This window comes from Meles meles, chromosome 6 (assembly GCF_922984935.1).
Source record: "Meles meles chromosome 6, mMelMel3.1 paternal haplotype, whole genome shotgun sequence".
NCBI lineage: Eukaryota > Metazoa > Chordata > Mammalia > Carnivora > Mustelidae > Meles > Meles meles.
Genome location: NC_060071.1, coordinates 148,983,506 through 149,008,980, shown reverse-complemented (window position 1 = coordinate 149,008,980; position 25,475 = coordinate 148,983,506). Strand labels below are relative to the sequence as shown.

Genomic DNA, 25,475 nt, shown 5'->3' with positions numbered 1-25,475 from the left:
AGCGCCTGGCACAAAGGAGATGCTCAGGAGACCTTGTCGGCTGTGTGGTGGGAACAGGAGTGGCATGTCACCCGATGGACGGGGGACACCACACTGGCGAGCACCGCCGCATACCCACATAAAGTGCACGGGAGACGTTCTCCCAAGATTGTCACTGATACGCTGCGAGGTAAGGTCTTAACCTCCCAAATGCATAGCATGGAAATGGTGAACTCATTTATTTGTTTCACTAACAGAGACATCAAACCTGACAATGTCCTTTTGGACGTGAATGGTCATATCCGCCTGGCTGACTTTGGATCATGCTTGAAGATGAATGACGATGGAACTGTAGGTATTTTGTTGGAGATTTTCCATTTGATTTGGGGTTTTGCTTGTAATTAGAAGGGGCTTAAAATTCTGATTTGAGATCCAGTTAAGAAAGCAAGTTTATGAATGTAAATTAAAAAGATAAATCTGTTAAGGAGAGAGTTGAAATGTTCTACTTAAGCTTGAAAGCTCTTTTTTGCTTTCTGTGTTTACGAAAGTCACGCATGTGTCTTCTCAGCTGGAGGTTGTTGGGTTTCCGGACGTGGCTAGGTGGCTAAAGTCACGTCAGGGCCGCAGTGGACGGCAGGCGGCGCTTGCGTCCCTTCTCGAAACGCCCTGTGCGGGACGCTCAGGCACACAGACGTTCGCTCTAACTACCCTCCTCGTTCTGTCTGGGCAGCGAACTTCCCCTCAGGAGGGCCTTTCTCTCTGTGGGTGTTGCTGATCTGGAAGCAGGGGTCCTTGATGCTAGACTTTTCTCTTTCCAACAAGCCGGTCTCTCATTTCTCCGCGTCTTGATGAGTTGATAGGTGGGTGCCGTCCTCAAATCCAGTGGTCCGACGGAACGAACAGCGGCCTCCGACTGAGCTAGTGCGTGGCTTAGCTTTCTCCCCTGCATGCGTGGCCGCGCATCCCACCCCGCCACCTCACGCCCCGGTCTTCCCCTGCCTGCCTCGGAGCTGCGGCCGCGCTGCCCAGCCGTGATCTGGTCCCGTGAGGGGGGCAGCCCTCCCTGCTGATTCGGTCTGACCCGGGGTGCAGCTTCACCCCATGGCCCTCTCTTCAGACATGACCAGGGGAGAGTCCGTCAGGCCTTCTGTGATGGTTTCTCCCTCAGTCTTGTGGACTCTGTTCTCTGTGTCCTCTGAGACTGGTCTGATTCTCAGCTGACTGGCTTCCTCTCGCTTTCTCTGTGATGACCGCTGCCCTCTCGGGCCACAGATTTCAGGAGAGAGGTCACAGGCCTGTTCTGCTGATGTCGGTAGCCAAGGGAATGTTCTTTCCCCTTTAGGGCACTTAGCCTCCCGTTTCCCCAGCAGGGAGTTCCTGAGCACCCACCTAGTGCCTGCACCCCCTTCCTGATGTTCCCTCGGGAGGCTGGGGTGGCCTCTGGGTGAGCCACCGTAGCATCCCCGGGAACATCCTGGAAATCTGGTGTCTGGGCCCCACCCTGGAATTCGTCCTGCAAGAACCTCGGGGCCGTGTGCACATGGGTGTGGCGAAGGGTTGGCCTGAACACACGTGGCCGCAGGACCCCAGTTTGGGCCGTGACGGAGCCCGTGGGACATGCCACCCCTTGAGGGACTGCAGTGCCATTTGGGGGCTGAGGAGGGCCTTTGGGCCCAGAGAGACCAGGTGTGAGAGAGTGTTGTGCGTTCTGGAAACTGCCCAGGGCGTAGTGCCGCAGGAGAACGGTTATGCGTGCTGAATTTTGAATTACAGTTTTTAATCATGACCACGGGCCACTTTTACCTCATGATGGTTTCCTTATTTGTCGTCCCTGCTCTGGAGAAGGTAGTTAGGAGTGTGGCATGAGAGCTGCCCTGGGGTCTCCCTTCCAACACCACCCTCTCCCCTAAGGTCCAGTCCTCCGTGGCCGTGGGCACTCCTGACTACATCTCGCCCGAGATCCTGCAGGCGATGGAGGACGGCATGGGCAAGTACGGCCCCGAGTGTGACTGGTGGTCGCTGGGCGTCTGCATGTACGAGATGCTGTACGGAGAAACGCCCTTCTACGCAGAGTCGCTCGTGGAGACCTATGGAAAGATCATGAACCACGAGGTAAGACACAGCATTCCCAAGTCCCGTCGGTTCGAGTCCCGAGGTGCAGGCCCGGGGGCGGGAGGGCTGCTCGGAAGCTGTGGGCGTCTTCGGGGACGAGGCGTCAGGGCTGGAGCAGGCCGCTGGCCGCCAGGCGGGAACGGAGACAGCGGGCGGTCGAGTCCGCACCGCGGCCGGCAAGGGAGGCGTGGGTGTGAGGGGAGGCAGGGGCCGAGGAGGCCAGCGGGCAGGTCGCTGGAGGGGCTGGCTTCACCGGCGGTCGTGACGGCGCCACGCGGCATCCTTCTGCCTCCCGGATCCTGTGTCTTTTCCCTTTCCCGGCTGTGCATTTTCCACCCTGACCTCGCCTCCCCTCTGCCTCGCCTCCGTGTCTCATTTGCTTTACCACTCGCTCTTCCTCCTCATGCTCCTGGCGTCCGCCTCCCGCAGTCACGGAGGCCTTCCTTGGGCCGCTCCCCCCACCCCCCCCAGCCAGGGTGCTCTCGGCGTCCTCCCACCTCCCCAAGGGCGACCCCGGCGCTGACCTGTCCTCAGCCCCGTCTCTCACCAAGGGCTCGCGTGGGGAGCAGGTGCACGCGGAAGTGGTGGGCGGTCTTCCGTTGAACTCCAGACCAGAGCGGGCCGTGCTTGTAAAAGACTCTTTTCCCAAAGTAGAAATAAATGTCGTCGTGTGTAAATTAATGCACAGTTACCGCAAAAACGTCAGACAACACAGAGGGGCGGAGCGTAGATGGTGGGAATCACCCAACCCCTTCTCGGTGATAGGCGCTGCGAAGGTGCGGGCCGGGCTCGGGGAGTGCTGCGGAGCCTGCTGGTCCCACGTACTCCCGGTGGGGCCCGGTCCAGCTCCCCGTGTGCTCTCCCCGATCTTCACCGCCGCCCCGTGGCGCGGTGCCGCTCTCCCTGGTTCTGGGTCACAGAGGCTGGCCTGGGCCGGGGAGTGGGCGGGTGTCAGAATGAACGGCATCACATCACGTAGAACCAGGTGGTTTTGTCTGTGTTTTTGTCATCTGCCTGTCCAGTGCATAGAAACAGACCATTCTCTTGGCATGTGTGTGCCCTGTCCTTTTTTTTTTTTTAACAAGTCCCCTTTTGGGCATGTAGGTAATTTGCAGTTTACCAGGTCAGAATATCGTGCCGTGTGAACATGGTGGGTGTTCTCGTGACTGTTTCCGTAGAACACAGTTTTCGAAGGGGGTCTGCCGTAGCTCCTGGCAAAACGCCCTCTGCAGAGCCATGTGGGCCTGTCCCACCGCAGCGCGCGGTCTGCGTCCTTGGCCGCTTTGATGGGTGACGAACCAGTCCATCGTCATTACGTGGCATGTGCTACCAAATCCACTGTGCGCAAAAGCAGATTTTCTCGTTTGCCTTTCTGGAATTCAGTTTTGTTAGCTGTGGTTCGCATTTTAGTTACTGTGGAATTAGGACTGTTGCTTTGGAGCAGTTGCCTCTCTCGTTTCCTGTAACATCTGTATACCTTCGAGTTTTCTGAGTACGTTTTCATCCCATGTCCCCCCACCCCAGGAGCGATTTCAGTTTCCATCCCACGTCACCGACGTGTCAGAAGAAGCCAAAGACCTCATTCAGAGACTCATCTGCAGCAGGGAGCGCCGGCTGGGCCAGAACGGGATAGAGGACTTCAAGAAGCACGCGTTCTTCGAAGGTCTGAATTGGGAGAACATACGGAACCTGGAGGCCCCTTACATTCCTGACGTGAGCAGTCCTTCGGACACTTCCAACTTCGACGTGGATGACGACGTGCTGAGAAACATCGTAAGTGCTGGCGCAGTCTCGTCCCGACGTGGTGGCGCTGTGGGTCCGAGTCTTGGCAGTGTGTGTCTGGTGTTGCTCTCCAGTATGCTACATCTTCGGGCTGCGCTGGTTTTTAAAAATCTGGTAGCTGTTTCAAGAGAACACACCTTTTATTCCAGCCTTCAGCTTGGTCCTTAATGTCCCTTTGAGAACGTAAGGGTCACAGACACACCCTCCTTTTTCTGTGCTTTGCAGGTACTGGGTTTTTACAGACAGAAGGTTCGTGGCACCCCTGCCTCCAGGACAGCTGCGGCACCGTTATTCCAACCACATTTGCTCACTTCGTGGCTCTGGGTCACATTCTGCTGGCTCTTGCCATGTCTCAGACCTTTTCTTTCTGTATTGTAATAATTCTGTATTGTTAGGTGATCTGTGATCAAGGCTTGCGACTTGCCGAGAGCTCAGGTGACGGTCACTGTTTTGTAGCACTAGAGTAGTTTTAAATTAAGGGGTTTGCTTTATCCTGATGGGCTACACGGTCACACATTTAACAGACTGCCCGGTGGTGTGATCTCAGCTTTCACATGCGCGGGAAACTGAACAATACAGTTGACTCACTTTGTTGTCCTCTCCGGTGGTCCAGAACCGAACCCGAAATTTCTCCGAGGTGCCTGTGCTCACTGGTGTTCGTCTGGCAGGGGTTTGGGAGCAGCAGTGACCATGTGTGTGTTCTGAGCCCTCCCACCGATGTCGTGGTTCTCCAGATTGGGTCCTGGCTCTGGGGCCGTGTGGTGTTCGGCTGGTCCGAGAGGGCCTTTGGTACACGGGTCGTCACCTTTAGCTCCAGGGAGTTTTGCTCCAAGGCTGAACCCAGCCTTCTTCAGTCCGTACATGTGACCGGGCTTGGGGATAGAGGGACTGGGGTTCAACCAGGTAGAGAAAAGATCTTCTTGATGGCTCCCTAGAGAATTCCTCTTACTCAAATAAGCCCTTAATCCGTAGACCACACAGAGAAAAGTAGTGTCACTGTGGGAGGGGTTTTCCTAGACTCCAAAGAAACTGTTTCCACACTGACATTTCCCAGATGAATTGTAACTTCGGTTTCGCGTTTGATAAAGAAGGATCCTGAAACTGAAAAGTAGAGTAGGTCATATATTTACCTAAAATACCCTAGCTTGGCTTCCAGGCCTCCCTTCTGCCTTTGGCCTCTGTCGCTGCCAAGAACCTAGTCGCCCCAGCCTCTGCCCTGCGCCCTCCGGGGGCTGTGTCTGTGCCCTGTCTGCTTGCCTCTGCTGGGGGCCATGTGGACCCGTGGCGGGTGTGGTGCAGGTGTCCTGTGACGTCATCCTCACTTGAAGCGGCGTGTCTGTCCTCGCCCCTGCGTCATGCGTGCAGCAGGCACAGCCGGGCCTGAGAACTACGAGTCTGCCCGGGCTGTGCTCCCTGGCAGGGAACTGCGTCCTCCGTGTCCCAGAAGGCCATTCTCTCCCACGCACCCCTGATCTCACCGATGGGTAGCGTCCTTTCCTCCTCCTGTGCCTGCGCTGGAGCGCGGATTTCATTCTGTCGTGTGTTCTTGTGCAGGAAATGCTGCCGCCGGGTTCTCACACGGGCTTCTCCGGGCTGCACTTGCCCTTCATCGGTTTTACATTCACAACGGAAAGGTGGGTCTCGCCGTGTTGTTCCCCAGGCAGAGCCTCCCCTCGGGCTCGGTGCGCAGTCGGGGGGCTGCTCCTGGACGGGTGCGTGCCTGCGTCAGTGTTGGGGGGACCGTGCTCACGGAGCATGGACGGGCTTGTCCTTTAGAAGGGTCCCCTGGTGACTACACATGGTGACACGTCGCAGGCTCGGCAGACTTCTTCCACAAAGGGCGGTCTCGGTTATATAGTCTTCTTTGTTAACAAAACCTCCGAAAATGGGAAACCCATCCTTGGCTCACGGGAGGTAGCTGGCTGACTTCTGACTTACAGCCCGTCAGCTTTGGCGAGATTTGTTCCTGGTCATGCCGGCTTTTGTGCGGATTTTAGTCGCAGCTCTGTAGCTTCCGCCACGGGCCGGAGCGCGGTTGCAAACGTGGGGGAAACTGGAGGGCGGGAGCAGGAGCCCCACGTGTTGCTCCAGGCCCCAAGCATGAGGTGACGGTACCTGTCATCTGTCCCACATGGGCCTCTCTGCCAGGCTCTCACCGGCTCTCAGAGAAACCGGGCCGGACGACAGGCAGGCCACGTGGAGCAGATGGAGCCCCACGGAGCCTGACGGAGGGCAGCACAGCCTGACTCCGGGCACCTGCTAGCAGCTCGTAAGCTCGTAGCCAGGTTGATGAGAATTCCTTCAGGAGGGGGTTGTTTCTGCTTGAGATCTTAGACACCACTTTGGGGTGAGGAGCCAGAGTGACAGCGGACGCCCTGTAGTCCCCACAAAGTGGCCCGAGATGCCGTAGGCCTAGCGACCTCTTAATCCCTCGCGCGAGGCTTTCCCGTTTCCTGATCTGTTCTCGCTCCGCGGGTGCTTGTTAAACCCGGGGGTTCCGGGCCCACCGGCGTTTGGCAGGTCGGGCCCAGGGCCCTCCTCCCGGAACGGAGCCCGTGGTGCTGGCGAGTGCGGCATTCTCGGGCCACCTTTGAGAGACCCTGGCCCGGCCCTTCCCGTAAGCGTGTATGTGCTGGTGACTTCGCTGCCCTCCATGTAGCTGGACTCAGGCGTCCCCTGGCATCATTGTCACGTTACAAGCAAGAGAACTAAACTTGTGAACCAGCTCGAGAATTAAGCTCTGGGTGAGAGCAGCGCCACGGGCTTTAATCTGCGCATGTGGCGTGCGCCGCGGGCCTGTCGCCGGTGGGTAGCTGGGCTGCCCGCCGTGCTGGAGAAGAGCGCCCTGCGGGTTCAGTCTGGGGGGGAGGATGGGCCCTGGAGGTGGAGCAGCCCGTCCCCAGAACTCCCCAGCCAGTCAGTGGCAGGAGGAGGAGGAAGCCCTCGGTGGCCTGGGTGTCCAGGGCCGTCCCCGTGGCCTGTACCAGGCCCCCACGCCCAGGTGCCCACAGGACACTGGCTCCTGTTGCATTCTGGCTGAGCGGAAGTGGTGCCGTAGGGGTTTCATTCTCTGACCCCCGCGAAGGGCACATCCTTGTCGATCACCCCCCGTTGTCCAACCATTAGCCCTAACGAGGGCCCTGGGCTTAATTCTGACTCCGAAAACACTAGTCTTCTCGCAGGCATTTTGGTGGCCTGCCTGCAAGACGAGCGTTTGGCCCCAGGAAGCTGTAAAACGCCGACGAGCTCACCGTGACTTCTCAGATGAGAAAACCCCGTGGCTTTCCTTGCAGCTGTTTCTCTGACCGTGGCTCTCTGAAGAGCATCATGCAGTCCAGCACCCTGACCAGAGACGAGGGCGTGCAGCGGGACCTGGAGAACAGTCTGCAGGCGGAGGCCTACGAGCGCCGCATCCGGAGGCTGGAGCAGGAGAAGCTGGAGCTGAGCAGGAAGCTGCAAGGTGAGGGCAGTGCCTGGCCCGCTGCTGCCTCGGCTGGCCGCCCTGGGTGCCAGCCGCTCCTCACGGCCCGTGTCCCTCCCTCAGAGTCCACGCAGACGGTGCAGTCCCTGCACGGCTCCACGCGGGCGCTGGGCGGCTCGGCGCGGGAGAAAGAAATCAAAAAGCTCAATGAAGAGATCGAGCGTCTGAAGAGTAAAGTAGCAGGTGGGTGGTCTGGGTCGCGGCGGTCCTCCCTTTGGAGAACAGTCGGTCCTCGTGAGGCGGAGGAGAGAAAAAACTCTGGCTTCGGTGAACCTGTTTAAACGTTTAAACGACTGTGTCGTCAGCTCACTGGAGAGGATTTTCCCCCTCGGCACAGCTCAAATAATAGGATTTTGTAGTTGAAGCCGGAATGTGTCTCTAGTCTTTCATCCACAAACTCTCGGAATGTTTTACATTTCTCTGTCTTAATTCCCCTCTTTGTAGCCTGGAGACAGAATTGCCACAGCTGATTTCTTCCTGAGGCTTTCCTCAGTGACCTGCTTCACTCGGTATTTTAGGTGCTGGGCCAGCCGCCCTGCCCCCGTCTTCTGTGGTTCCTCGATTATCAGAGCTCCCTAAAGACTCAAGTCCCTTCTGAGTCTCAGCCCTCCACCCGACACAGGGTCAGCCTGGCAGGTGACCCGTCTCCAGACCTGTGTGTGCGAGAAAGTCAGAAAGCTCCTGGATGGTCGAGAGCGTGAGGAGTTACTAAGTCATGCGCTCTCAGGATGGTTGGTTTTCTCTTCCTCAGATTCAAACAGGCTCGAGCGGCAGCTGGAGGACACGGTGACCCTTCGCCAAGAGCACGAGGACTCCACGCATCGGCTGAAAGGCCTGGAGAAGCAGTACCGTGTGGTGCGGCAGGAGAAGGAGGATTTTCACAAGGTAGTCAAGGGAGTGATCTGATGTGGGAGAGGCGTGAATGGTTTCGCAAGTTGTGGGCTTGGGCTGCGGGTCGCCATGTCATTGGGCATCTTCCCCGGAGGGAGGCTGATGCTTAGCACCTCAGCTCAGGTGGGCTGCTTCCAGGCAGCTCTTGGCTGGGCTGGGGCTGAGCAAAGGGCTTTTTCCAAGAAGGTGAGCTCTTGGATCTTGGCGGTGGTCTGCAGCTGGCATCGCGGGGAGCACTGAGCTTCCGGCTTTCCACGTCTTGGTCAAGCAAATGTGAAACGTCTCTTTTTTTTTCTGTTCAGCAATTGGTGGAGGCTTCGGAGCGATTGAAATCCCAGGCCAGAGAGCTCAAAGACGCGCACCAGCAGCGAAAGCTGGCCTTGCAGGAGTTCTCGGAGCTCAACGAGCGCATGGCCGAGCTCCGCTCCCAGAAGCAGAAGGTGTCCCGGCAGCTCCGCGACAAAGAGGAGGAGGTGGAGGCGGCCATGCAGAAGATGGACTCCGTGCGGCAGGAGATGCGCAAGTCCGAGAAGCTCAGGAAAGAGGTAGCTTGTCGGCTGTTTCAGGGAGTGTACCGTTTGGACCTTTGTGCAGTCTTCATAAAACATCTTGAGATCTTGGGCTGAATTACACAAATTACTTAAAAATCTTAAATTTTAGGCGAAATCGAGTTGGCCTGCCAGGTTTTTATTCTGTATTTCTCAGGTCTCCCTATGGGTTTGTGAAATCACTAAGAGATGTCTTAGGGTGCTGATTTTTAAAACTTCCGTTTGAAAGCGAACTAACAGATGTAACTGAAACGTGTCATGAGCGATCGGTACAGCACAGCGTACGTACGTGTGCATGAGCCGCACGTCCGTGGGGGGTGGGGAGGCGCAGGAGGACTGGGCGCCACCGGGCGCAGCGCACGTCAGCCCAGAGGCTCGGAAACTTGGCTTTCCGGATGGCCGTTTGCTCTTCGACATTGTCGAGACCCCCAGAGAGCTCTTGTTTGTGCCGGTTACAGCCCTTCCTTATCTACCGTGTTAGAAATTAAGACACTGTCTTCAGTTTAACACTAAACCCATTGCGTGTTAACGTAAGTAACATTTTTTATGAAAACTGCCTCCCCCGTGTGGCGAGAGGAGGGGCATGCTTACGTTTTCTTGCTTTTCTTTAATAACTGCCTTAGTAAACACGTAGATTGTCATACCTGTTTCTGCATTGGGGCCATCGTGTTACACTGTTTTGGATAAAGTACTTGAAGAAAACCCAGGTAATTAGGAAAAGAAGGGCCTTTTGCACTTAGGCGCTCGGTCTCAGCATCTTTGTTTTCTTCTCGGTTTAGTTCACAACCCAGATAAGTTCGTAGTTGCAGCGGGAGCTGCGGACAGGGGCGGGTTCCCCCCAACTGAGCGCTACCGGCCCCGCCCCACACCAGGTGCTGCGGGTGGGGGGGGGCGACTCCGAGGCCCAGTCCTTCCGCTGCCCCCCCACCCCACGCACGCGTGGCGTCTGTCGCTCGGTAGATGCCTTCCCGTTCTCCAGACATCCAAGTACTTGTGTCACCACTCAGCATCCTTTCTTGAAATCGAATGCCTAGTTTCTGATTTATGTTAGAATGTAAGCTGGTTTATGACCGACCAGCCACTCCAGTTAAGTCTTGAATGTGTTTCTCAGCCCTCATCTGGGGATGAAGTCTGACGAGGAGGGGAGGATTCTGAGGCCCTCGGGACTGCGCTGGCCGAGGGCCCCTATTGGGGCCGACTCCATGCCAGTAAGCCGCGGGCGTTCCTCTTGCAGCTGGAATCGCGGCTGGAGGACGCCGTCGCCGAGGCCTCCAGGGAGCGCAAGCTCCGTGAGCACAGCGAGAACTTCTCCAAGCAAGTGGAGAGTGAGCTCGAGGCCCTCAAGGTAGTGCCTGCTGGAGGCCAGATTGTGCCCCTCGCTAACGGTCGTGGCGGGCTCACCAGGGAGGGGCAGCCACGGACTAGACTCGGGTCGTGGAAAAACATGCTGTTATGGCAGCTTGTTCCTCCATTTCTTTTAAAACCCAAGTTCCTCCATTTCTTTCCTTTCTATAAAAAGTCTCAGGCAATTCATAGGAAGCCCTGGTAACTAATACCTGATACCTGCCATTTGTCTTGAAATTTTTTTAAATTAAGATTTTATGTATTAGAGAGAACGTGCTGAGGCTTGGGCACAAGGAGGGAGGGGGTGGGACAGAGGAGGAGGGAGAAGCAGGCGCCCCACCGGCCACTGAGCCCCACACAGGGCTCAATCCCAGGACCCTGGGATCATGACCTGAGCCAAAGGCAGACGCTTAACCAGGCTTCCTTATCTCGTGCTTCTAAATTTAGTGGACCCCTTTTCTGGAAAAGCCCACATCCTGCTGTTGAAGTTGAAGAGGCAGGCTGGTGGCCGGGACGGGGAAGCCAAGCACCTCGGGAGGGAGGGAAGGAGGGAGCGAGTAGAAAGGCACTAGTGAGGCACCTGGGGGGCTCAGTGGGTTAAGCCTCTGCCTTCGGCTCAGGTCATGATCTCAGAGTATCTCAGAGTCCTGGGATCAAGCCCCACATCGGGTTCTCTGCTCAGCAGGGAGCCTGCTTCCCCCTCTCTCTCTGCCTGCTTATGATCTTTGTCAAATAAATAAATAAGATATTAAAAAGAAAGAAAGAAAGAAAGAAAGAAAGAAAGAAAGGCGCTAGCGGAGGAAATGGGTGAGGATCTGGCAGGTTCCCTTGTTAGCCTAGTGTGATCTCGAGTGTGCACGTCCCCATTCTGAGCCTTGGTTTCCTTGTCTGTGAAGTAGAGACGATGGGCCTCCTCTCTCCCCCGGCACACACCTCGGAGGTGCCTGTTTCTCTCCATCATCCTTGTGCCCTGTGGGCCTTGACTTTTGCTCCCTTGTGCCCAAGTGCTTGTCGCTGTCCAGAGTGACAGTCTGTGCTCCACGTGACAGCCGGAGCGCATCCTGTTTTCAGTGCCCCGCAGTCACTTTCAGAGTGACTCTACCCTAAGGGCGCCCCTCCTGGCACTTCCCTTCCCGCTGACCGCAGCCACCCCGATGCCCTCCTGTTGTGCACATGGCTCGCTCCCAGCTCAGTGCCTGACTCACTGCCCGTCCCCTGACATGGGACTTCTTGTGTCCGAGCCGCCTTCCCTAGTTGTCTGCTTTGTGCCACCCCCATTCTTCGTCCCGCTGCCCTGTATTAGCTGCCTGATGTGGGCATCTTGTTGCTTAGTTACTGGTTTGTTGTCGGGCTCTCCCCTCTGCCCCGCAAGAGCCGAGAGCTCGGTGCAACCCTGTTACCACGGAGGCGTCTAGCACGTAGTCAGCCCTCAAAAGAATATTGTTGCATGATGAACAAGCAGTTGGGGCAGCCTTGAAGACCGTTCGTGTCAGGGTGTAGAGACAGAGCTTCTGGGGTCCCGGGCAGATCTGAGCACGTCCCTTCAGCAGGGCAGGTCCTGTCAGCCCCTGGGGCCAGAGGCATCAGGTGCAGTGCCTGTCCCTGGGTGGGTGGGTGATAGGCCGCGTGGCCCTCCGGAGGACACAGAGCTCTGTAATTTACTTTGTTTCACCTTTATCTTGAGATGAAGCAAGGAGGCCGGGGACCAGGTGCCACCTTAGAACACCAGCAGGAGATTTCCAAAATCAAATCTGAGCTCGAGAAGAAAGTCCTGTTTTATGAAGAGGAGTTGGTCAGGCGTGAGGCCTCCCATGTGCTGGAGGTCAAAAACGTGAAGAAGGAGGTGCACGATTCGGAGAGCCACCAGCTGGCCCTGCAGAAGGAAGTTCTCATGTTAAAAGACAAATTGGAGAAGTCCAAGCGAGAGCGGTACGTGTCCATGCGCTCCTCAGTGTCGTGGGTGCGGGCTGGTGTTCCTGCCCCCTGGGGGGCTGCCTCACGGGCGTCTAATTCCTCTCTCTCTCTTGTACCTTCCCAGGCACACAGAAATGGAGGAGGCGGTAGGCACAGTAAGAGATAAATACGAGCGCGAGAGAGCCTTGCTGCTGGAGGAGAACAAGAAGCTCACGGCTGAGAACGAGAGGGTAATCTGCGTCCCCACTCACAGCCGCCATGTTCTCGGTCGTGGGTTCTGGGACCTTAGTGCTTATGGGCGTCATAGGCTTGGTCTTCTGAATTGGGTGTTTCACTGGTTTAAAAGCAGCTGATTACCCCAAACCACTAGCTCTTACCTCTTGTGTGTTAAGATTTGTATTGAGATGTACAAAGTTAGATGCACTCAAAAAGTCTACATTGAAAACCAAGTGGGGACAATATTTTGTAACGAGGAACGCTTTCAGGCTCTTCAGGAGAACTTGGGCTATAACAACACCAACGTCATCTTTGAAGGGCGCTGTGTTAGCTTCTAGCTTCCTACAGAGATTCCCAGAGCATACAAAAGTTTAAAATCTTAAAAAAAAAAAAAGTTTAAATGGCACCAGTAACAAGTCGTGCGGTATGATTGTTTCATTTCAGCTTTGTTCCTTTGTGGATAAACTCACAGCCCAAAACAGACAGCTAGAGGACGAGCTGCAGGATCTGGCAGCCAAGAAGGAGTCGGTGGCCCACTGGGAAGCCCAGATTGCAGAGATCATTCAGTGGTACGTGCCAGCCTGCGGCTGCCCCAGCCCTACCCGTGCCCGTCGGGCTCTCCTCGCCGGTGTGCTTTCTCAGCACAGATCTCGCTGCTCTTTCTTTCAATCGCTAACGTCTGGGGGCCACAGTCCTGTGTGGCGGTCATCACATTGGACCAAAGGTGGAGAAACCACCCCAAGTCACTGACATTGTGGGTCAGGCTTTGCATGCCCCCCGGGTTTGGGGAGCGGGAGGCTGGGCCTCTGCACAGCACAGCAGAAAGGGCCCGGTCCGGCAGACGCATTCATCCATCGTGGGCGACTGTTCCACCTGATAGGACACAGTGTCACTCTGTCCTGTGGGAGGCAGGAACCTGGTCTCGTTTTCGGCTCCTCTCGCTCACAGGGTGTGGTCCTCCTCTAGGGTCAGCGACGAGAAAGATGCCCGAGGTTATCTTCAGGCTCTTGCCTCCAAGATGACTGAAGAGCTCGAGGCCCTGAGGAGCTCCAGTCTGGGGTCCAGAGCGCTGGTAGGCCTCGTTCTGAACTCTGCATTTCTATGGTGATGGACTTCATGAATGGCTTTCTGCTAAGCCTGAGTGCACCTCAGCACCAGGCAGGTCACGCTGGTCACGTGGGACTTCGCGTGGCCAGTGAAAGCCCCCAGCGTGAGGAGCTCAGGGTCTGTGAGTACCCGGAGATCACAGGTTCTCCCGAGAGCGCACTCACACGGCAAGTAGTCACCGAGCGCCAGGCTCTGGGGTCGGGGGAGCCTCAGCAGGACGGGCCACTGCCCTCACGGAGATACACCGAGTGCACACACCGTCTAGGAGACGAGAGAATGTGGTCGTAGGTGCTTTTAGCAAAAGCGGTTGATTGAGATTCTTGTTGGAGAAGACTAGTATCGGAGGCTCGCTGGCTGAAAGTGTCTTTCCTTTCTTCCCGAGAAGTGTGTTTTCACCTGTTGATTGAGGAAATCCGTGTGGGACTCAGGCATCGGAAGACTGGCTGAGTTTTCTCTCCTTTGCCGGACTTCAGCGTGGTCGTTAGCGTTAGCATCCAGCTGAAGCGCCCCTCCCCCGTCCCTGCAGCCCACACCGGTTATGTTCTCCTTACTCTTGTGTGCAGAAAACGAAAAACCCGGCGTTTAGGGAATGCTTTAAAAAGGTCTATCAAAGGGGCGTCCCAGACTTCGAGCCCTCTTGAAAGCGGACGGACCACATAGGAACAGGACCCTGGCATCAGGCTGGTTCCGTTCACAGTCACTCCGTCCTTCCTCCGTCCCGGTGACTGTGGTCCTTCATCCTGAGCAGGACTAACTAATGCCCACAGACACAGTCTCTGAGCGAAACAGCAGAACGTCTCAGGATGAAGGAACAGTAAGGCCGCCGAGATCTCATGATAGATCTTGGTGTGTGAGAGAGTCTGGTGAGCTCAAGTAGCAGTTACACTAGGGTTTCAGTTTTACTGTTTTTAAAAAATAAGAAAAGGTACAGCTCGTTCTTTAGAAGATCTCTGAGAATAAACGTCACAAAATGCCCGAACTGAAATCGGGTCGTGTGGACCTTGATAATATCTGGTAGTATCAAGTTAATGTTTAAATTCACTCGTTATTAAACGTGATGATACAAGTTTTAGGAAAAAGATGACACGCTTGCCAGCATTTTGTGCGACAGAGAAATGGCTTAACGACGCGCCACGCTGTTGCTCTGCAGGATCCCCTCTGGAAAGTCCGCCGGAGTCAGAAGCTGGACATGTCGGCGCGGCTGGAGCTGCAGTCCGCCCTGGAGGCAGAGATCCGGGCCAAACAGCTGGTTCAGGAGGAGCTGAGGAAAGTCAAAGACACCAATCTGTCCTTCGAAAGGTACCTGGTCCTGTGGTCCGACCGCGCAGGGGACCGTGTGACCTTGGGCAGCAGCTGACGGGAGGAGCTCTGAGCAGGGGTCGTCTCGGGCACCTGGTAGGTGCTCGGGAAGAATGGACAGGGCGGTGGTGCAGACGCCCTTCCCCTCCTGCTGGAGGATTCTGCTCGGGTGTCCGGGGAGTAGTGAGAGCGCGGAGTGCGCGGTTCTGGGTGTCTGGGCGTCACAGGCAGTGCTTGTCTTCCCCGTGCCGGGCGACAGCATGCGGCCACTCTGGGCTGCTTGTCCACCTCAGCGCCGTTCAGCTCATCAGCTTCAAGTTTTTCCTTTCAACTTGAAAATTCAAAATACAGGTTGGAGATGGGGTCCCCATTTGAAAGCACTTTTCCAACTTCATGCGGTCTTAGGAACAGCCTTTATATACAACAGTACGGGACGAGAGGCCACCGTCTGCAGACACGGCCTGACACACTCAGGACTCAGTAATGACCAACTCGCTGCTAGAAACCGGGCCTCCCTCCTCGCAGTGGCAGGTGGCACAAGCCCCTCCCTGAGGGGGTGGGGACCTGGGTGTCAGCAAGGGCATCACTGACAGGATTACGGAGTCACACATTTCCTTGGTTTGGGCCAAAAGAGTAATACTGGCTGTCATTTGAATTGCTCCCGTGAGAGTTTTATTCTGTTAATGATGTGACCCTCCCAGCGTTCCTGGCAGGCCGCCGTCTTGCAGCCCCATTTCACAGATGCTGAGACGGACAGAGGCGTGGTGGGCCGGCCAGCGTCCCGGCTAGTTCAGCACAGAAGCCCCTGCTCGGCTGCGGGCCAGATGTGAACTGCCGCAGCCTGACTATGGCCGTGTGACCGCGTGGGAGCCCCAAGAGCCCCGGTGCTCGGGCAGTGGTCACGGTCTCAGGGGCAGCCCACCATCTTGCCGGCTATGGGAAAGATGTTCAGAGGTTGTGTGTCCTCAAGAGGGCAAAGGACTCCTCTGGAAAGAGAGTAGGAGTGTCGGAAACTGCATGGCAGCCTTGAGATACACCTGCATGAACCATGATTTTTAAAATCCGTGTCTGTTTATGATTCAGAAGTGTCTGTACTCTCCATAGCATGCCCAGTAGGCTCGCCCAGGCCGAGAGCGGGTCTGCTTGTCCATTCAGCGGGGAGCCTGCGGTGTTCCGGCACTTTCCTAGCCACTGGAGATGAGCCCCTGCTCTCACATCCTGCCACTTGCTGAGTCAGCCTGTGGATGACCAGTTCTCAGTGTGCTTAAAGCCGTTTATTTTTTATTTTTTGTTTTAGTAAACTAAAGGATTCCGAAGCCAAAAATAGAGAATTATTAGAAGAGATGGAAATTCTGAAGAAAAAGATGGAAGAAAAATTTAGAGCAGATACTGGTAAATTAAAATTATAAGCTTTTGAATTACTTACATACAGGCTTTTTTAAGAACGTGGTTTTACTTTAGATTTAATATATATATATATATATATTTTTTGGTTACGTAAGAGACTACTTATTTCAAAGCCGAAATAGGGTATGTTCAAAGATACCTTCCCCATAGGTAAGCCCAGGCTTTGGTTTAGCCTTGCCGTTGGATCTCGGAATACGCAGCAAATACGTGTGTGTGTAAGGGCGCGCATCCGTATCCCCCTGGTTACGCAAGGCAGCCTGCTCGGGGCTCCGTTCTGTGCGTGGATAGGGCCACGGCATGCGAGGTGGTCCCAGCTCACGGCCACACTGCCCCGCGCTCTGCTGGGGGCTGCGGACGGTGCTGGGCTGTGCTCTCACTGTCACGGAACAGCCATATGTGTAGGACACTTCCCGTTTCCATGGGTTTGCCGGTTAGAGAGTGAGCTTGCATCCACGCCTGCTGGATCCACTCGGCTGCCCCAGGGGCTCGAGCGCATGCGTCCCTGCCAGCGTGCGGGCGAGGGCTCCTGCCTGCGCCACGGCCACAGAGCGGGTCCACGAGCTCAGTAGGCAAGAGGAGCATCAGAGAAGTCACTTGCACGTCCTTTATCACGAGCAAGACCGAGCACCTTTTGTATGTTCAAGGGTTATTCGTATTTCTTACTCTGTAATTTTTATGTATTTGTGTCTTTTGCCCATTTTTAAAACTTCGGGTTTTCTTCTGGAAGCTGTTCGTATATTGAGAATTAGAGGCTTCTGTTTGTGATGGAAGTTGCAGATATTTTTCCTCATTTCTGTTTTGTCTTTTTTACTTTATGTTTGGTGTTTTGGGGAGTCTGTTTTGTTTTGTTTTTTACCAAGCATGTTTTTCAGTGCTTTTTGTTTTTAGTTTTTGTGCAGTAAATTCATCAGTCTTCTCCCTTTCCTCAAGTCATAGGGAAATACTCCCAAATCCCCAGGTGTTCCAAGTGAGTTGCGCGTACTGTGCAGTGGTGGGACGGTTTCATCGGTTACACTGGGAGTGCTCACTCAGTCGGATGGACTCTGATGTACAGTTTGAGGAATGGATCTAGTTTTGTTTTTTTCCTGTGGCTAGTCGGTTGTCTAAAACCAGTTACTGGAAAGTTCCTCCGTGTACTGATTTCATATGTGACTCTTCCCACATGAGTCCCCGGAGCACCGGAGTCTATCTCCGGATGTTCCTCCTTGTTCATTGTTGACTTGATCGTGATTAAAGAGGCTTTGGGGGACCTGTTTTAATATCTGGTAGTTCTTCTCTTCCAGCCCCCTTTTGTAAGGATTTCTGAGACCGTCTTCCTCTGTGAGTCTCCTGGCAATGACTAGAATGTGACTAGAATCGCATCAGATTTACCAGTTGGCGTATGAGGGATTGACGTCTTGATGTCGTCACATCTTCCCATCTAAGCACAACAGACCGTCTTTTAAACCTGCCTTGACTGTTCTTTGTTTCTTTTTTATAGGACTCAAACTTCCAGATTTTCAGGATTCCATTTTTGAGTATTTCAACACTGCGCCTCTTGCACACGATCTCACGTTTAGAGTAAGTGGTTATTTTTCAAAGTGATCAGTGAATTGATGTTAAGTTGGAACTAATATGACATGCTGTGACCCCACCCGGGGCCACCCACAGCATGGAACAGCTTTCTCCCTCGCTTGGACCCGTCACTGACGCAGGTGTGCGGTGTGTGAGGTTAGACGCATCTCAGGTGTTCGCAGGGTTCCCAGAGAAGCGTCCTCAGGATAAATGGAAGTTGAGTAAGAAAGTGCTCCACATCTTCAGGGAAGAAAATCTACACTGGCCGTTGGCTGTGTGCTGAGTATTTCAGGCAGTTTTGTGTTTTGTTTTTTAATTTATTTATTTGTTAGAGAGCGCACAAGCAGGGGGAGTGGCAGACAGAGGGAGAAGCAGGCTCCCCGCTTGCTGGAGCACAGAGCCCGATGTGGGGCTCTATCCCAGGATACTGGGATCGTGACCTGAGCTGAAGGCAGACGCTTAACTGACTGAGCCACCCAGACGCCCGGGCAGTTTTGAAAATACAGATTCTCATACTGCAGCTGATGAATAAGCCAGTGTCTCATCCTTTCACTGACTCCTGGACTGGCTCGGGGCAGGTGGAGGAAAGGTGGTTTAGGAGAGGAGTCCAGCCCAGGTGTCCTGTCGCCGACCTGCTGCCTCTGCTCTGGGAGTGACCCCCGCGGGAGCAGGTCGAGGCCACCCAAAGAAGCGGCTGTTGGTGTGTGTGAGCCCGAACTCGTCCCTGTGTGCACCGTTAGTGGGCCCAGCACAGCCCTTCCCTCCTTTTTCCAAAATGCTAGAGGTGGACCCTTACTAGGGTCAAGCAACCCTTAAAACGAGCCAGAAATTCAGATAATGAAAGCAGATCTCATTAATGGGACGTCTGACAAAGTGTCATTGTTTTTACTGATTTCTAGCTTTTTATTTAGAAAATTATAAGCCTTCAGGAAATTTGAAAGAGGAGTACAGTAAGCATGCGGTGTCTCGCAGCTGCATGGCCCCGTCTGTGAGTGCAGACACGTCCCCGGGCATGGCAGCTGGAGATCGGCAGTGTTGCCACATAAGCACACCGTTGCTAGCAGGTGGAGGACGTTTCGCGCTGAAGCCGTAGCAGAGCACGCACGTACATTTCCCTCGTTGCCCCAGCAAAGTCCCTTACCGCTGCCCGGCCTCCCCTGGCCAGGATCCAGCCAAAGCCCGTAGGTCGCATGGGCCTTGGATCTGGCACAGCGGCCCCCAGCCGCCCTGCAGAGCGTCCTCTGTACTGTTTGTCCAACAGTCCTCACGATTGGAAGCGGGTTGCACGTTTGGACACGGATTCTGCCCAGGAGATGTTGGGTACTTCCCCTCTGTGTACCGGTGATGCTCGGGTACTTCTGTGTAGGGCCGGGGAGGCCGGGCCCCGTCATTAGGGCGAGGTGGTGTCTGCCAGAGCCCACCCCACCTCCGTCAGCGCTGGGCCTTCGGATGGCTGCGGGCTGGTGCCTGTCAGCAGTCCTTGCCCGGGGTCGGTTAGGACCAGATCAAGCAGGTTTGTGTTACTCTTGCACCCTGGCTCATACCTGCTTCTGTCTATCTGTCAGGATGGTTTCTTAGAGGGGCGCCTGGGTGGCAGCTCAGGTCATGATCCCAGGGTCCTGGTATCAAGTCCCACATCAGGCTCTCTGCTCAGCAGGGAGCCTGCTTCCCCCCTCTCTCTGCCTGCCTCTCTGCCTACTTTGATCTCTGTCAAATAAATAAATCTTAAAAAAAAAAAAAAAGAAAAGAATGGTTTTTACCAAGTCGGTGATGCTTGTCTTTTCCCTGAAGTTCTTAGTTTTAAGAAGCAGAAAGCTTTACCTGGTCCCCACAAGCTGGTTCCTTCAGAAACATGCAGCCTCGTGAGGCCCGTGTGTCTCCCATCGCGGGAACGTCACCACAGACCAAGGCCTGCCATCCTCACCGGGTGGAGATGGCCTGGAGAACCGAGGCTTTTCTGCAGGGTTGGGGCAAGAGGAGTGGTCCTTGGGGAGGTGGTCCCGTCGCGGAGCGGGACGGAGGCCTCCGTAGTCAGCAGCCGGCACTCCTGCTATCTCCATGTTGGGCCTTAGCCCCTCCGTCCCTCTGTGGTTTGAGGACGAAGGACACTCATTGATGGAAAGAAAAAAATCCTTGGTCAGAGTCTGGGTTTGTCAGGTGTTTCCAGACCTGAGAACCATCTTCTAGAAGTTTCTACCTTGCTTTCTCTGTACGAACACATGTTAAGTACTAGTGTTGGTTACCGTGACGGAGGCAGTGCAAGGCTTCATTGGGCAGGAAGTGATGGTTCTCGTTCCCCCCTCCCCGCCGTCTGTCGCAACCAAGGACTCTGCCTCCTCCCCACATCTTCTGCCAGCCTCTCGGGAAGAAGCAAGCCACTGCCCGTGCTGGCCCCCCGCCGCCCTCCCTGTGTCCCCAGCTGCCCTCAGATGTGGACGGCTCCTCGTCCCTCATTCCCACGCTTGGACTCCCCAACCAAGGGAGACTAGCCAGGCCATCACGTGGCTGAAATTCAGGCACCTCACGTCCTTTTACTTCGTTTGTCTAGAGATGGAACTCTAATGCGTGTACCGTACCTTATTTATGGGAGAAATTTGCTTAGTTTGTACTTTTTTTTTCTTTAAAGATTTTATTTATTTATTTGACAGAGAGAGATCACAAGTAGGCAGAGAGGCGGGCAGAGAGAGAGGAAAGCAGGCTCCCTGCTGAGCAGAGAGCCCGGTGCAGGGCTCGATCCCAGGACCCTGGGATCACGACCTGAGCGGAAGGCAGAGGCTTAACCCACTGAGCCACCCAGGCGCCCCACTTAGTTTGTACTTTGATGATCAGCTAATTCACAGAGCATTTCCCTCGTGAATTTGCTAACAGATTCAAATAGTGCGGTGCATGGTCCTGTGTGTTCATGAGCACACATACCTTCCTGTCTGAATTCAGCTCCTTGTACAGGAACCTCGCTCATTCCAACTTTTAGAAAGTGTTTTCTGGTTTGCGTCACTGGGATTTCAGTGTGGAACACTAGATAAAGCCATAAACTGCTCCCGTAAAAGCCCACCAGCCGCCTCCATGTCGCAGTGCTCACGCTTGTGGAGCACGCATACGTGCTTTACGCATGTCTGTGCACATGGTCTCAGCCCTTTGTGAGGAAACCGTTTCAGGAACACTCAAAATGAGGTGCCTTTTAAGTGGTTTTAAAAAGAGCTTCGGATTAGATTTAGAGCTTTAGCTTCCATTTCAGTTGTGAAAATAACTTGGGAATCTTGAGTTCTTAGAACAAAACATGGCCTTCCCGTGTTGTAAAACTTTAAGGAAATTCCTACTTCTGGGTCATAGGCCCCAGACCCTTATTGACATCGTAATTTCTTCTTGGCCCCCGAAATGAGGTTAGAAAGTACTGGACTCCTTTAGCTTAACGATACCAGGTATAGATAAATCACTTCTGAGCGAGAAGAGTGGGTCAGCGGTTTCCAGTTCCTACCCCTTAAATAGAGGGTGGCAGGGAGAGCAGGTGCTCAGGGCTGCGGGTGGAGGGTGAGGCAGGTGGCCTCTGGCCTTTGGGGATAACCTTGACTTGTCAAACCACGCAGTCACCCGGTCACCACTCCGGTCTTAGAATGCCAAGGGCAGTGGTCCTTGGGGAAGGCAGCACAGCTGTGAGTAAAGCGGGCTCTGATGGGACTTGACCGGTGTCTGGGCCTGGGTGGGACTTCAGGTCTCCAGGGGGACAGACCCAGCAGTCAGAGTCCGACTGCTGCGGAAGTTCTCTCTTTCCCACTGTGTCTCTGCCTTTGTCTTCACAGGGCGGCTCAGCTGGGGAGCAAGAGACACAGGCTCCGAAGCCAGAGGTGTCCCCATCGGTTTCCGTGGCCGCAAGCACAGAACAGCAGGAAGTAAGCAGTGTTACCCTGTTACTCCCCTGCAAGCCCTGGGGTCCCCTCCTCGCCTGTGTCCTTGATAGGCAGGGCCGTGCTCATGCCACGGTGGCCCCCGGGCCTGCCTCTCAGCCTGTAGCAGGGCCCTCTGCCAGCTGTCGAGCCCAGCTTGGGTCTCGGTTGTCGTCAGATTGTCTGCTGGACGAGGCCTGCTCTGACGGATGAATCAACAGTGTAGGAGATGACAGATGCCGTTCACTAGTAGTCAGCTCTAGAGAGAAACGAATCCCAAGCAGGGCGTGACATGTAAGAGCAGTAGCGAGCTCAGAGGACGCTCACCTGTCCCTGCTTGTCCCCAGGACACGGCTCGGGCCCCCCAGAGGCCACCCGCTGTGCTGCTGCCCGCCACGCAGCCCCTCGCTCTGGCCGGACCAAAGGTAGGGGCCTGGCTTTGCTCCCGTGCCTCCTTCTCAGTTTTAGGAGAGAACGCCGTATAAATAAGACTGTTTCTGTGCGCACAGCGAGACCCTGGTGTCTAGTAACGGCTTGCTGTGAGCAGTGTGTGGTCCACAAAGCGTCAGGACCTTGTCTCTCATTTTTAAGAATTTATCTTCTTGAGAGAGTATATGAGAGAGCACGCGCAATGGAGGGGCAGTGGGAGAAGCAGATTCCCGCTGAGCAGGGAGCCTGAAGCAGGACTCGATCCCGGGACCCTGGGATGACCTGAGGCAAAGGCAGACGCTCAACCAGCTGAGCCACCCAGGCGCCCCAACCCTGTGTCTCCTTCATTCAAGCAGTGAACGACACAGGGTTGCGTGTTAACTGGGAAGTCGCAGAATCAGTCTCCTCTTCTTCATCTCCCAGACCACACTTCTTCTCCAGCAGTGACCACTCTGGTCACGTGTCCGCCACGCTCCTTCCAGCTGACATTCATCTGTCTGTCTGCACTTGGAACGGGAGAGAACCGTGTGGTTCGTGGAAGGGTGTTTTCCCCAGAGTAAGCAGAACGGCGCCCAGCGCGCAGTTCGGTACCTCGTCCTTCCCGGGAGTGTGTGTGGAGGGCCGCACGCCGGCTCCGGGCTCTCGTGAGGAGGCCCGAAGTGTCCGGCTTAGCAAGCGCGTGGCCTGATGCCCTCAGACGCTTCATGCTCCTCGAACAAGGCACGGCCTCCGCCGTAGACAGTGGGCCAGCTGGACACTTGATTTTGTCAGGCTTTGCTTTAGATGCCTGTAGAGTCGGGGGCACTGGCCTCTGGACTCCGAGTTGCCCCTCCCTGGCTTCTTACCCATGGTCCTGCGGCATTTGTGTCCCCGAGTCATAATCCTTTCTTTTGGAGCTTTACACGCTCAGTTCTGCGGGCTTCCAGCTCGCTCCTCTCTTCGGCCCCACGCTCCGTGCCCCGTGGCGGATCATGTGGTGCGCCCGACCTCCCGACAAGGGACGGCAGTCTGTCCACGCCCTTGCCCTCAGGAACAGGGCTGCGGTGGGATAGTCTGTCCACGCCCTTGCTCTTGGGAACAGGGCTGCCGTGGGTTTCTCGTGCGACTGTGGGTCTCGCATGCATGTGCAGCCCTGGGTGGCCGTCCCCAGGAGGCCAGGCGCTGCTGCCCGCACACCCCTGCCGAGCCCCCCTGCTGTTTCTGGGAGCGGGGCCGTGCCCAGGGGGAGGCGTGTGCTGACTTCTGTTCTGGCTGGAGCTTGGGAGGCGGGTGGTGGGCCCTGCTCTTCGGTTAACACCAGGAAGGCACATGTGCGCGTTGGAGTGAAACTGCACATTCTCAGCTTCTCAGGGTCGTGCCCGAGGCTATCAGTGCGATCGCAGCAGACTGATGTCCCTGCTCAGAGCCTGGGTCTCACCTTCTTGATGTTCTTCCTCCAGCCAAAAGCTCACCAGTTCAGCATCAAGTCCTTCTCCAGCCCCACACAGTGTAGCCACTGCACGTCCCTGATGGTGGGCCTGATCCGGCAGGGCTACGCCTGCGAGGGTGAGTGGCGGCCGCGGGGTGCCCGAGCGGGCCTGGGCGCACCATGGGTGGGGGAGCAGTGGACACGAGCCAGTGGTGAGCCGGCGAGGGCAGATGCTCCCTTTGGTTGTATAAATGCTTAGTTGAACTTCGGGAGACACGGCCCCGAACTGTCGCTGCCGCGGGAGACCACAGGGCCACAGGGACCCAGGTTATCTGTGGGCTGTTGTTTACTGTGAAATGAAATGTCTGCGGTCCTTCCGGAAAATCAGGAAGAGCAGAGACTAAACAGAACTTCAGTCTCCTCCCGTCCTGTCATTGAGGGTAGGCGGAGGTGTTCTGTCTCTCCTGGCATCGTGATTGGCCTTGGAACCTCTGGGTGCCCCGTACCTCACTCAGTCTGTCAGCGTGGCCGCCTCAGGGCGGTGTGACGGCCCGTCTCACCGACATGCCGCCCGCTGAAGTCATAGCCGCTGCTCACGGGCGCGACGTGCTCTGCCAAAGCAGCTTTTTATGCTTCTACCTGGCCGCAGAAGGCACCTCCTTTGTTCCTGGCAGGCCTTCAGATCGGCTGCCCGGGCCCCCTGCCTATCCTTGCAGCCGCTGCTGTCACACGCTCGCAGGTGGCTTCCTCTGCGGTGATCTGGGGACGGAGCTGTGGGGACTGGGCCCAGCTGCCTGGGGGAGCAGTGCGCACAGCTCTGCGGCCACCTGTCCGCGCTGGCCCTCACGCCCTGTCAGGGCTCCCACGTGCATGCTCGGGGGCCGCTCGGTGCCAGAGTCCCAGGGCTTCTGTTCGGAAACCGATCGCTCTGCGGGGGGTCCCCGCCGTTCCATGACGTGTGGGGGTTACCGCATGGCCCCGTGTGCGGCTCACGCCCCCCTGTGGCTGCTGCTGTGGAGGAAGCAGGTCCTGACGGCGGGGCGCCTTCATCTTCCCAGTGTGCTCGTTCGCGTGCCACGCATCCTGCAGAGAGAGCGCGCCCCAGGTGTGCCCCATCCCTCCTGAGCAGTCCAAGCGGCCTCTGGGCGTGGATGTGCAGAGGGGCATAGGAACAGCCTACAAGGGCTACGTCAAGGTAGGACGTGGGGAGAGCAGGGGGGTGTGCGTGCGTCAGTTCCGCTGTCCCTGTCTTGGGCGTTATGGCCCTCCGTCCGCCGCAGCGCTCTCACAGACGACCTTCGTTGCTTTGTGAAGTCTCTGTGCTGGTCCTGGGAGGCCTCCCGTCCTGGGCACCACGGCATTCAGGCCTGGGCTCTGAGGATCCCAGAACATCCTCAGTCCAGGAGAGACCCTTGTCCCCATCTTTCAGTCACTTAAAGACAGGGTTCAGAGCTGAGTGCTGGGTCCAGATGGCCTCAGAACTACGGCATTCCAAGATGCTCTGTGTGTGGTGTGGACACACCTGTTTGCCAAGTTCCCCACTCTGTCCCCTGCGTCACCTTTTATCCTGCGTGGACCCCTCCCTAGTCGTGCCCTGAGTCATGGGGGCAGCTGTCCCTGGAGAAGCAGGCCAACCATGCAGCAGCTGGACGGAAAGCCTTGGCAAGGAGGCTCCTGAGACCCAGGGCCAGGCCTTTCCAGCCCAGTGGAACGTTCTCACTGTCACCCGTAGGTCCCGAAGCCCACCGGCGTGAAGAAAGGATGGCAGCGGGCTTACGCGGTGGTCTGTGACTGCAAGCTCTTTCTCTACGACCTGCCCGAGGGAAAGTCCACCCAGCCTGGCGTTGTCGCCAGCCAGGTCCTGGACCTCAGGTCTGTTCTGTGCGTTCCGTCCTGTCCTGCGAGCTCCGGCTGACTTCGTGTTGCCCAGGATGGGCGTTTGTTGCCGGGTGGTCTCTGACCTCACACTTTCACAGCCTTGGTCATCACGCACTTCTGTAAACAGGTGCTTGACCCTCATGCTAGAAACTTCCCTGTGTGGGTATTTTTGCACTCAACAGTTTGGTACGTAGGTATTTAATGTAAGAAGACCACCTGCCCCCGAGAACAACTAGGAGAGTCCC

The 25,475-nt window shown here is 55.8% G+C and overlaps 1 protein-coding gene across 1 annotated transcript in view; it reads left to right on the top strand.

Moving 5' to 3' along the window:
* Positions 1-25,475, top strand: part of CDC42BPB (CDC42 binding protein kinase beta) — a 99,284-nt gene that overhangs the window by 58,367 nt on the left and 15,442 nt on the right. Inside the window, 21 exon segments of the mRNA XM_046008756.1 lie at positions 237-330; positions 1,891-2,091; positions 3,616-3,864; positions 5,428-5,507; positions 7,167-7,333; positions 7,418-7,537; positions 8,106-8,239; positions 8,548-8,790; positions 10,028-10,138; positions 11,822-12,066; positions 12,176-12,281; positions 12,712-12,836; positions 13,234-13,339; positions 14,525-14,673; positions 15,971-16,065; positions 17,561-17,640; positions 21,432-21,521; positions 21,863-21,940; positions 23,384-23,489; positions 24,411-24,547; positions 25,085-25,224. Of these exon segments, the coding sequence (XP_045864712.1) occupies positions 237-330; positions 1,891-2,091; positions 3,616-3,864; positions 5,428-5,507; positions 7,167-7,333; positions 7,418-7,537; positions 8,106-8,239; positions 8,548-8,790; positions 10,028-10,138; positions 11,822-12,066; positions 12,176-12,281; positions 12,712-12,836; positions 13,234-13,339; positions 14,525-14,673; positions 15,971-16,065; positions 17,561-17,640; positions 21,432-21,521; positions 21,863-21,940; positions 23,384-23,489; positions 24,411-24,547; positions 25,085-25,224 (2,856 nt within the window).